The following is a 13,200-nucleotide window of genomic DNA, read 5'->3' as shown; positions in this document are numbered from 1 at the left end:
TAACAATTAAAATTTCGAAACAATTATTTGTTTCTTTTTAGAATATTAAATTGAAGCAATTAACTCGGATTCATTAGATAAAATAGTTTACTTGATTGTGTATTTAAAATGAAGAAAGAAATGTTTAAAAAACATTTAGTCCCGATGTATTCATAATAAAATCACGAGAGGAAATGAAAGGTTAATATTTTTTAATGAACGTAAAACGGGACGTGAAAAGTAACAAAGAAAACTTATTAAAGCAAATTATTAATTTTTTATTCTTTTAACTTGATTCAAGCATTAAACGCTGATCAACAGCAAAATTCAAGCGAAGTTCTTCAGATATTATATCCAGATTGACTAACTTTCGCCGTTTTTGTCTAGAGTATCACTAACAGCGAATAATAAATCATCAGCCAAAGCTCTCACTACTTTATGAGCAATAAGGTGTTCAGCAAATCCAATGAGAGCAACGATGACAACGATAATTTTGCTTAAGTATAATTTCATGATGATATTGTTGATTGTTACTACGAAGCACAAGGTAAAGATTCTTTTCCAGTTGTTGATTAAAGCAATTATTGATTATAAGTGACATTAATTCCACTAGAACTGCCTTTTTATACAAAATGACAATGTACATTTTCTCTGTAGAATCGCGAAGAAAAAACTCTGACCTAATAAATAGCCTAGAAATGGTAAAGCGTCAAAAGTCCGGATATTTGGTTGTTACGCCCTGTAGATTTCCATTTGATTAATGTTAATTTATACTTCAATCATCTGCGAGAAGTAGTCAATTGAATAGACACAATGTAAACTTTATTCGTGTTTAACTAACACTTAAATAAAAAGTCATTAACACTCAAGTAAACATTAAATGAATATTTTCACTCAATCGTGGTTTAAACGTAAGTTCAAGTAACGAAATAATCAATTTAACTCATAATTTAGTTGAGTGCTACTGCCACAAATTCTGCAATAATGGAATTATCTTATTACATCTTAAGATTTATATTTGATGAGAATACCATTTGATTAATGTGAATTTACACTCCAATCGCCTGTGAGAATTAGTCATTATTGTATCAATAGAATCCAAACTTTATTTGTGATTAATTTACATTTTGTTTATCGTTAACGCGTTTGAACCAATAGATATCAACTTTCAATGGGCTGATAGTTTACGGGATCAATATTAAATGAGTAAAGTGTTGGTTGAAAAGAATTAGTTAAACAATTAGTTTCAATCATTTCAAGGTCTAATTTCATCCAGACTCTGGATTCCAGAGAAAAAGTCATACGTTATCGAAGCTGTGAATGAACTTTCTGAAAACAACTGATTAAATTACGTTGAAAGTCAAATTCAACGATGTTAAATGCATTTTTATTAAAGAAAGTGACAACTTTTAGTTTTGACCTAACTGTATTCTGAAGAGTCCAAGCTATGGAATACAGTGTAATTGACTTATCATAAGCTTAAGTCGAATTGGTTAATGATATAATTGATTTTATCGGCAGATGCATAGTTACAGAGTTGCTCTTATCCATCTTAAGACTTACATTTATTGCGGAAAAATTCAACTAAAAATGTAAAAATCGCAAGAATACAAAGTGATAGGTAAAGATAAATTAGATCGATAAAATTAGAATAAGCAACTGGACTGTATGAACCTTCTGGTCGAGTACTTAACATCTCGTAACGCCAACATGAGGGCCATAAAAGGCTCTCGACACGACCATAGTATGTTTTATAAGCTTTTTCCACTGAATACATACCATGTTCAAAAAGCGAATACGAAGCTCTGATAATCCATCGTTTCTTATTACGATCAATATTAGTATTATAAAAGAAAGCACCTGCTCTTGCAAAATAGCGAACTGTACCAGAATGAAACAGACTATTCGCTCCATTTTTAAACAGATTATTATTTATACGATTATAACATTGACAATGAAGTCTGAACACTTGCACAACGCTATTGTCTTTTCCAAAGAGTGAAATCATTGATTCATTAGCCGTTTCTTGAAAATATTCAGCGAGTAGCCGATAATCAATAGGACTTAGTGGGTTTCCTAAGCCCATAGACTCGTTTGCGAAACGATAACAATTATTTATATCTGCAATACAATTGATTTCTTTTCTTGAAGTTAGATCAGACCAGGTATTCAATGGTTTTGGACGTAAAGCTATCGAGTATTGTGTTGTGAACGATGCGGAAAATAAATGTAATATGTAATAAACTGAGAAAGAACAAGTCAGCAATATGAATAACCCAAATTTACCTTTGATAGTTTTAAGTAGAAACTCTGTGATCAAATGTTGATAAAAGGTGGAATATTTACTCCTGATATTAGATCGAGCAAAACATATTATCAAAGTCAGAACAGTTAACAGGGTGACGAAGATACAAACGGAATAATCGACGATCTCAAGGGATGATAGTATTCCTTTGTTAATTACACCAGTTGACGCGTTTGGGTATATATTCAAGAAGACACAACCGTAACTGCCAACCGCCGGCCCAATAGATACATTGACTTCTGTGCCATCCAGATAATTAAAATATTCACCTGGAAAAATTATATCAGCTTCACCTGATATCACGAACGAAATATCTGAGTTCGTACGATAAGAAGTGTTAATGAATAAAACAGGAGCAGAACCGAACATATTTTTAAATATAAGCTTGAGCAAAGCCTTGGGTACTTTCGGAAATATCGATAGAGCTTTAAAAGCATCTCGAGAATAATTCATGATGTAATCAAAGTTCACAAAGAGAAATATCAACTGATCTCTCGTATTCATCAAACTATCCTGCATTCAATCTCTGTCAGTGATCGATCTTCCCAAATTCAATCAATTTTGCATAATCATTTACAAAAAATATTCGATTACAAGGGAATTAAAAAACGTGATTGTTCTAATATTAGAAAAAAAATCATCTTTGTTTGATAAAATCTCTTGAAACACTTTTACTTATGGTAAATATTATTGAAAAACGATCTCTTAATTTATATTTTATTTTTTCATTGTCTAAAAAAGGTCAACACGCGTCAAGATTTAATGATTATTATATTAGCCACGAAAAGTCATCTATTACATTTAAAACTAGCCTCCCTCATATAACATACATATCTAGATATGCATATCATGTAAAAGCTACAGATTCCAGTTCCTTCAATATTTTCGGGTTCAACTATGATACCAGAGACCGTTACTGAATCCATGATGAAACATTTTTCTATCAGATGATTTAATAGCTGTTTTTAAGGGAAGAAAGGGAAACATAGAGATTAGAATAAGCCATTAAATTGATATCGAAAATTTCTAACCTGAACTTGAATTACATCGACATGTTTCTCGTTTGATTTATTGTCGAAACGAGTTTGGATCACTGTAATTATCTGTGATGGTACTTTGATATCGGCATGTTTGAGTCGTGAAAATGTAATAGATGATGGACGATGATTTGCTTGAGAATTGTTGGACTGGAGACTACAATTAGGTGAATGGCAAGTTTTCGGAGTTTGAAATTGTCCCATGGGTTGAAGTACATATTGAAGACTTGAACATTTCTCACATCGAAAGGTGGCCTCGTATACTGTCTCCGTGACTTTACTAATTGAAGCAACCATACCGGAGATGGTGACAAATTTACCATAATGAGGCGGTGAAATACTGGCGATTGGGATTATCTCCTTGTAACCAGTACATTCAAACCAAAGTCTTCTAAGCGTTTCAATTTCGCAGGTTTGACTTGCTCCTTCCTCGGCCTCCGATTCCTTATAAGCCTTGTAAAGCATGAGAACAGCAACACCCAAATATTTAGAATAATTTAACGGATCTTCAAGAATTTTATTCAAAAATTCTTCATTGACAAATTCTAAACGATAAATATCAATAGAAAAGTAACCTTCGTTTTCAATACAATCCAAAGTGAGTCCTTCCATCGGTAATAAAGGTTCAACCACTTCTTTACAATGGTCAATTATTTTTCTGAAATTTGAATCACCGAAACATTCACGAGGAAAGTAACTTTCGATTCCCGGACAATCGAAATCCATAATTCACAAAATCTAATCACAAATGAAACAATTAACGAGAAAACAAAAGAAAAACAATAAAAAATAAAATTTTTACCGCGTCCAAAAAGGTAAACAAACCGGAGAAAAGGGGCCATCTCCTAATCACGAATAATGACGAAAAATTAAACTTCAATCAATAATTAAACTCTGAAATTTGTCGCGAAAAGTTAATCTATTTTATTCAACCAAAATTACAAAACAATTAACTAATTTCTCAACAAATTAATCATGCAACAAATGTTGAACTACTTAAGCTGAGATTTCCAAACTTAAACCAGAACAACAGTTAAGAGCAAAACTATTTGTTCTGAAGATAAATTGTCTTAGTTAAACTTTGTTAACAATTAAAATTTCGAAACAATTATTTGTTTCTTTTTAGAATATTAAATTGAAGCAATTAACTCGGATTCATTAGATAAAATAATTTGCTTGATTGTTGAGAAAATGAAAAAGTTTTCTCAGTAAATCATATGATTATTGTCGCCCATTAATTGTAAGTAACATTTAAACTGTCACCAGGAGCTTGAAAGGATGATGAAGATGACGAAAGAGAAGTGATAAATATAGTTGTTATGCCAACGGAAGATGAAGATAGAAAGAAGAATAGAAAAAAGTTCTGAATAGAAAGTTCTGTTCAGTTCGAATTTGTATTTTGTAAGCATGAGCCGAGAAATTTTGTCAATGAGTTTCATTCTGAATTCATGGAGGCGGAAAAAAGGAAAAGAGAGAAAAAAGAGAGACTTATCATCATCATCTTCTTCATCATGCTGATCATCATCTCACTCGACTCACCATCTTCCCTCTTTTTATCATTATCTTGATTCTTTCACCGGTAATTCACAGATGAGAATCCATCGTGAGAGAGACAATGTTACAATAGAAAAAACAAATTTGTTCTAACGGTCAACTCGATGAAACTCGAGGTACACCGATGATTATTAATTATTTTCTCTGTGCACCAATTATCCAAGTCTAATTGTTTAACTAATTGCGTGAAAATTATGCACAATTAAATAAATCACCGATAATGTTAATCTGATGTGATTGATTTATCAGTTTTCTCAAAGTGAATACAATTTTTTATTTAAATTGTTTGTTCATCTTTTGTGAAGTTTTTGTTTAATCAACAATTAAGTTGATCCAAATTGTTAAACATGGTGATGATTAAGATTACAATTAGGTTTACATTGTTACTTTTAATTGTATCCCTTTCAACATTAGTGTTATTATCAGTTGATTCAATTGCTTCTGATAAATTGTTGTTATCTTCAACTGTAATTAATGATAACAATTGTAACAATTTAACTACAATTACACCTAATAAAATCAATGGACAAGCACAAATCCAATCACTTGATAATAAATTAACGTCTCGTTCAACTGATCAACCATTTAACAATTTATCATTAAGTGAACAACAAGCCAAGATAATTAATCAATTAACAATAGTTAAAAGAGGTAAGTGATTAATCAATTAAAAGCTAAGTTAAGATATCCATCCAATCATTAAACAATCAAAAAAAAAGCCTCATCAAATAATCAACAGTCAATTTCAATGAAAAACAAAGTTAATATTAATAATTGATTTGATTTTGATTATCATCAATCCTGATGATAAATCAATTCAATCGGAATCAAATTAACATCATTTTTAATCATTAATCTTGACAGTTATCAGAATATCAGTTCATTAAAATCCATGAGTTAACTCCCAGTTCTCATGATAATGAATAATAATAGTTGATACAATTTCCTCAGAACTTTTTATATAATTTTCCTTTCTCTTAATTAACTTTACTCGGGTTAATCAACTCATTTGATTAATTAATTAGTGTTCTGAATAATCAGTTAAATCATCGAATTAGGGTTGAACAGAAATTTCTCCAAAATCTTCAAATGTTGAAACAAGAATTCAATTTATTTCAGTTAACAATCTGACTAGAATTCTGATTTCAGGGTAATGAATAGTTTCAATATCATTGATAATCAACCCTGAAGGTAAATAATGTACATTGGAAAATAATTTGACCCTTTTTAGAGTAAATGAATTTAGAGTAATATTTATTTTATTAATTTAAGCCTTGAGGGTAAAAAGATGACCATTGAGATGAGAAGCAAAGTTATCAGTGGACATGAGATGAGGGAGTAATAAGTTTGCTTCACTTTCATTCATGTCATGATAATCATCAGGATGATATTGTTCATTTCATGTGAGTGTGTATTTTTCATGTAATAGGAATGAATGAAAATGAATCGTTGAGAAAGACAAGAAAACAAACAAAAAAGTAAGAATAGAAATCAATGTTATTCAATGATGGAGGAAAGAGATGACCAGTGGAAGACAATAAATTGGTCAAGTTATCTCATTAGAAATCAAAAGCAAACAATGGGTAAGGTTTTATTTGTTGTGTCCAGTTTGAAAGTGGACAGAAAGTTGGAAGACAAGAAAGATGATGATGATGAGGGAAATGAATGATAATAGGAGTTGAATTGCTTCTTGAGAGGAGGTGGGAGGAAGTCGCTTACATGAAACTATTTCCTGTTTCATTTATTTTTACAATCTATTAGTAGAATTGAAACTTTATCGAAGTCAAATTCATCATGTAATCGTTATCATCATCATCATCATTGTAATTGAAAAGAGAATGCGAAAAAAATAATAGATTAAACCACTTAAATTGCTGGAAATAAAAATCGAGAAAACCAAAAGTTAATCATGATGCTGATCTGAAATTCTGGTAATTTAACATGATTATCTTAATTTTGAATACAAAAAAGGTAACAATACATTAACTATTCATCGGAATTAGTTTTCAAAAAGGGTTAGAATCTGATAATGAACTTTTACCATGCACCATCATCATGGAAAGGAGTAAACTTTGATTATTGAGGTAAAACTTGATTACTGCAAACCGGGAAGATTAAATATTCATCAGAATTTTGCTCTTTGCTTCAGTTATTATTGATATTAATCATCATTATCTAGAAATTTCATGATGATAACATGAAATTCTGTCTCTCGCTCTTGCTCTGAATACTTTTAATAAACAACAACAAGAAAGATAAGGTCAGTTGATTGAGTTGAAAGTTATTTGATAAAATCTTATACATTATTGAGTTTCCATGAAGATAATCAAGATGATTGTAAACATTGTAACATCATCAAAGATTATTCCAGATAAAATGAGTTATCAATTTAATTTATCATCATCTTCATGTTATATTGATGATCTATCAATGATTATGTCTACAGGGAATCAGTATGATTGGTAAACTGAATTGACTTGATAAACTCACTAACTAATGAAGATGTTGAATGAAAATGATGAAACTTCATTGATTAACTTAAATTATCATCAAGAGTCTCAGTTGAAACAGTGATAATATTTAATTATCGTAGTAAGTTATTCAATTTATTATTAAGATGATCATGTTAATTTGATGATGAAGGTAAAGATAATAATAATGATGATGATGATCAAGGATGAATAAGTGGAGTAAGAGGAAAGGAGATGATTCTTAATTTTTTTCTTAATTGGCTCAATATGGTAAAGGTATATGATGATGCGGATGATAATGATGATAATAATAATGAAGAGAAATATTATTCTGTCAGAATCTGCTTAGAATACATATAAACATATAGGTTGATATTATTTTTTTCTCACAATATCATGTTGATAGCATTTCATTTGCTGAATATTATTCATCTTATATACCATCACCTTGTCTTCTTCTCTTCTTCTCATCCTCATCATCTACATCTTTCAAAGAAAATACAATTTTCTTTGGGGAATTTTTTCCTCTTTGTTTCACCAGCATCACCACCATATGATAGTGATCATGATGATTCGAGTTCTATCATCATCAGAATTTGAATCGATTTGTAATGTAACCATGTAAATGAAGAAGAAAAAAAGTAAACCATGATAATATGGTTTCTCTACTAACAAACTTTTCTCTTCCTCAATTTTCATCTTGAGAAAGAGAGAGAGAGAGAGAGAAATAATGATGATGACGGAAACAAAGATGATACTTGAAAGTAATCAAATTAGCCATTGTAAGTTGAATCTCTTTCGGGATGAAGGTAAATGTTGACCTCAGGTTAAAATAAGAAAAGAAGCTTAATGAAAACTTTATGTTCTTCATGCAATCATCATAATGTTCATTAATCTATGGAATTATCGTTGACAACAGAGAAATTAAAAATCTCTATTGATAGTAATCATCATTATTCCATCTTAATTTCTAATCTTATTCCAAAGCAATCTAATCATTAATACTGTATATTGTTTATTGTGCGAGAATCTCCAACCAGTTACATTTACAGTTAGTGATTTATTTTCACTCTTTCGTATTAATAACTAACCCAAACTTTATCTAATCTATGTCTTCCTAAACTTATTATCTCTTAAGAAACTATCATATCTTATCATCAAGCTTAATCTCGGTTGGATACCAATAATAATAATGATAATGATGATATTATCCAAAGATATATGTATGAATATACAACAAAAGGTTATCTCCTTTGGATGAAAGTTCCAGTTTTTGTTTGGTTTAATGTTCAAGACGAATTAAGAATCTCCATGCTAAGAATGGAAATTAGATTCATGATATTCTTCCTCTGTTTATATGTATTTCAAATCTCTGAAACTTTAACTTCTTATTTTCATATTCATCATCAGCATCATCATCTTTATCTTCATTTACTTTGTAAATCTGTATCTTGTCTTAAAGAGTTAACTTATGTATCCTCATGAAATGATTTTCTGTATTCAGAATACATAGATTAATCTTCCAGGGGGAAACGAAGTGTATACATAGAATAAGAATTAATAGATTTACTTCTTATTTCTACCTTGACTACCAAATAATGATGATAATCAAATGAGATCATCTTTCATGATCGTCTATCAAAACTTAAGATGTAACTTTGAGAGATGAAGAGTAAAAACTTTATGAGAGTTTTTTTCTATCTTTATTATCATGGTTTTCTCACTCTTTCTCTCACTTGATTTCCAGTCGATTGAATCAAATGAAATCATCATCGGCATCTTAGCCCATGAACAGATTACTTCGTTTTTGTCTCAAGCAATTATGTGAAACAGACCTTAAGGATCACCTAATATCGTCTTAGACATTATGTGTTTCTCCCTCATCATCATCCTTGTCTTCTTGCTTTTTCTTTATCATGATTTAGTCTTAATCTCTCTCTTTCTTCCTCTCTCGTTCTTACTCTGTGCTCTTCTCATCAAATTAAATCATCAAACTGTAACATGAAATGTAACTGTTACAAAGAAACTCCCAAGTTCTGAACAAGTTGTTCATTCAGAACTCATTTGCATTCTCATCTCTCATCCTAAACTCAATTATCATTTTATTTTCACACTTTTCTTTGTTAATATATTACCATTCAGGCTGTTCAGTGAATACATTGAATAACAATCCATCAAGGTGATCAAAAAATATTTCCATCAATCGATCAGAATTATGGAAAAGTATAACCAAAAGGAAGAAAAGTTTCTTTCCAATTGTTTCCTCGAAATGATAACTTTTCTTCCTCATCACATTTTCTTTACTTTCTACTCTCTTATTGTTGACCTCCTCTTAATCCTCAGCCATCTCTCCCTCACTATTACCACACTCATCTTTCCCTTCATCATCATCTTAATCATCATCATCATCATCATCTTTTCATATGATGTCCTTACTTTCCCTCTCCCTTTCTCTTTATCATCCTTTCCCCATGATGAATCGTCTTTAAGATGACAATACCATTTCTAATATTCTCTCATCCTCTCATTCTTATCATCCTACAATTTCATAGACTAAAAGTATGAAAAGATATCTCATCAAATTGAAAAGTTCATTGAACTAAATTCATTTCTTGACATTTTTCCCCAATAAAGAAAAACTAAAACTTTTGTCAAATATTCATGATTATACTCTAACTAATCATGATAATAAAATGATAACAGGCACTTACGTTGATAATTTACCAGCATGTTCATCTCAATTTAATTACAGATGATCTAATTAATTAATTAACCTCCAGTTAGATAGGAAGAGAGGAAGAGACCAAAAAGAAAAGAAATCATCTTCCTTATTCCTACGATTACACCAATAATTTATGTTCTGTAATTAAAATGGACTGAATTATAATAATCACAAGATATTTTCAACTTCAAGAACTTCACCATGAAATGAGCAAAACAAATTACATCAGTAATCAACACTAATGATACAATTAGTTTACCAGCAATTGATAATTCATTCAAATAAAAGTCAACCCGATACATAAAAAAGTATCTAACTTACAATTAGTTATTTTAATTTAAACAAATTAACACTGATAATCAACAAGAAATGATTATTTTATCTCAAGAATTAGTAATAGTAATCGCAATTAGATTGTCAAACCTGAATTGCAATTGACTTTATGACAGTTAAATAATTGAGATTTAAAATGATATTGATTGGTTAATTTCATCTTTAAGTGTCATGATGATTTAAGATATGAAATTAATTCCTAATGGGAATTGATTGTTGATAAATGTCACCAATATTAGTTGAGTGATTAAAAGTTTAAAAGTTTGATGTATACAAACAGTTATTGTGATGGTTACAGAATTGAATTGAAAAGTTTCATGAGTACAGTAGTTGAACTAATCAGGATGATCAGATGATAAGTTTGAAACTGTTCAATTTTACTTTGATCAACAATCCACACACACTTGAAACCTTCATCCTTGTTATCATTTCTCAGGGGAGATTATGTCTATTTGGAATCATCAATCTAACATTGTATAAAATTCAAGTCACGGTTATCATCATCCAGATGATCATGATTATATAAGGTCAACATTTTAGGATGATGGTGATGAACCTGTTTTAACATGATCATTATTGTAAGGGGATTACTAATGTATTACGTCATCTTATTTAACTTCCCCCATTTAATCATTCAATCACATGCTATTTAACTCTTATCTAATTGTCTAGGGATTAACCCTTCACATATATAAATCAAGCCCTTGGACTAAGGTCCTCAGTCCAATTAAGTGTTTGATTTAAATATGTTAAACCTCTAATTTTGTGATTCACCTTTACGTTCAATTAAGTTTAACCCCTTTACCTTTCAACCCATTTAATTACAGTTTCTGATTTACCTTACATTCAATAAAATCTAATTACTCAAGTGCTTAAATTCAAAGTCTCCGTTTCCTTAGTTTAGTCGATCTTCGGGTTCCTATTTAGGTTCTTTTGACAACAAAATTTACTTACATTGGTGGAGATGCCTCTGCTAATCTAAGTGAGAACTAAGTGACTTTCTTTGTGGCCACATCATCAACTAAGAAACGCCTAAAAAGCTAAGAAGCTTATAAACTCTAACAAGCCTTAGTTTCCGTTTCCGTGAAAGTACTTCAAGTTAAATTGTCGCAGGGTGAGAGGACCTTTCACCCCACAACAATCAACTTCGATTAGATTTGTGTAAAAATCAACTATAAACTGTGTGATAAATTAAGTGAAAAGGGTAAAATAAAGTAATCAACATGATTGAAGACTCGCCAACAAAAACAACAACATACCCTAAAACTACAGTGAGTGAAAAGATTACTCGAAATGAGCTAAGTGGAATAGCTCTGGATTGGGGAATCAAAAGTCCTGATCAGAAAACCGAAAATATGCTTCAGAAAGAAATTTGGGAAGCTCAAGTGATACAAGAAATGTATCAAAACGATGGAGAAGAGATAAATGGTCCCTTCGAAATAAATTCAAAAAGAGAATACAAGATTAAATGGCAAGATGGTCTAATTCTGAGAAAACTTGGATTGGATTATACATCGCTCGCTACATTGTTAAAAGAGAAAATCTATTCAATTGATCAGTTAAGAAAATACACCAAAAGACAACTTGAAGATGATCTGGGATTATCTCCAGCGTTTGCTTCGTTATTGGCGAATAACTATTCAATGATGGAAAATATCTCAATGTCGGAAGCGTTGGAAAAATTCAATCTTCAAGAAAAGAGAGACAATTAACCTCGCTCAACAACAAGCATTGAAGAATCAATAAACGAAATTGGCCAAATAGAAAGGCAAACATTTACTGATTTTCTCAAGTGTTTAGAGTACGATCTGAGGACCTTAGATCCTCTAAACAAACTTGGATTGATCACATTACAGTCCTTCTCGAAAATGAAGCACGTGATCGAGCAGAAAACTGAGAAACGATTCACCATTCATTGAATATGAAGAATGGAAACAAAAACTAACCAATTCAACGATAACGGCAAGTGAAAAAGCAGAAGCTATTTACAACGTGGTACAAAAACGATATGATCCTAAAACAGATCCACGCGATCACTTTAAACGAATTGAAACTTCTTTAAAAATTATCTATCCTTCAGCTACTAATGAAACATTAGCAATCGCAATGTTATCATCAATCCCTTATTATATACAGAATGAAATCATTCCAGAGATAACTGATTTGGAAATCGAGAAAATAAAAAGCAAGGTAATAGGTCATTGGCAAAAGAACAAAAGAAGTCAAGAGAGAGGTTATCCATCAAGGTCACGACCTTCTCAAGGTAATGATAACTGGCGATCAAACCAGAATTCACCCAAGTCAAATGAGAAAACAAAAAGAAATTGTGAGCATTGTAAAGCAACCTCACATAATTCTGAAGATTGTTGGACGAAATATCCTGAAAAGAGACCAAAGAGAGATCAACAGAATAAACCTGAGCTTAAACAAGCTAACAACGTGGAAGTCGAAGAGCAATTAAGCGAAGGAAGTGTTAATACAACGCGTCTAATCGCCAACAAAAACAAGTCATCGGAAAAAGTAAGACACCCTATGATTAAATTTTCAATTAATCAAGTTCAAATCGAGGGAATGTTTGATACAGGAGCGTGCACGAGTTTAATAAGCAAGGACCTCGCTGTTAAACTCGCCCTGTTCGCTTACCCTTATAAGCTACAATTCCAATCAGCAAATCAAAAAGTGATTCAATGTGAATGGTTTGTACCATTAAAAGTGTATAATGGTAATGAACCTAAATTGGTAGCAGCTTATGTCATTGATGGTCTTTCCAATGACATCCTGCTTGGTGAAAATATAATC

General features: G+C 31.0%; 2 protein-coding genes across 2 annotated transcripts in view; one reads left to right on the top strand and one right to left on the bottom strand.

Annotated features, from left to right (window-relative positions):
• Nucleotides 1-2,959: 2,959 nt before the first annotated feature.
• Nucleotides 2,960-4,139, bottom strand: LOC128386956 (DNA helicase MCM8-like). The gene is made up of 2 exons (XM_053346076.1): nt 3,316-4,139; nt 2,960-3,243 (listed from the first exon to the last, which is right to left on the bottom strand). The coding sequence occupies exons 1-2, from the start codon at nt 4,045-4,047 to the stop codon at nt 3,073-3,075; spliced, it is 903 nt and encodes a 300-aa protein (XP_053202051.1). The 5' UTR covers nt 4,048-4,139; the 3' UTR covers nt 2,960-3,072.
• A 662-nt stretch (nt 4,140-4,801) lies between these two features.
• The window catches only part of LOC128386954 (cell adhesion molecule Dscam2-like), a 54,899-nt gene continuing 46,500 nt past the window's right edge, over nt 4,802-13,200 (top strand). The window contains exon 1 of the mRNA XM_053346074.1: nt 4,802-5,526. Coding sequence (XP_053202049.1) covers nt 5,223-5,526 — 304 coding nt within the window. The 5' untranslated portion in view covers nt 4,802-5,222. The remainder of the gene's footprint in view (nt 5,527-13,200) is intronic.

The sequence above is a fragment of the Panonychus citri genome, unplaced genomic scaffold (assembly GCF_014898815.1).
Source record: "Panonychus citri isolate SS breed McGregor unplaced genomic scaffold, ASM1489881v1 Contig00077, whole genome shotgun sequence".
NCBI classification, from domain to species: Eukaryota; Metazoa; Arthropoda; class Arachnida; order Trombidiformes; family Tetranychidae; genus Panonychus; species Panonychus citri.
The sequence above is the reverse complement of the archived record's forward strand: the minus strand, read 5'-3'. Positions and strand labels throughout refer to the sequence as shown.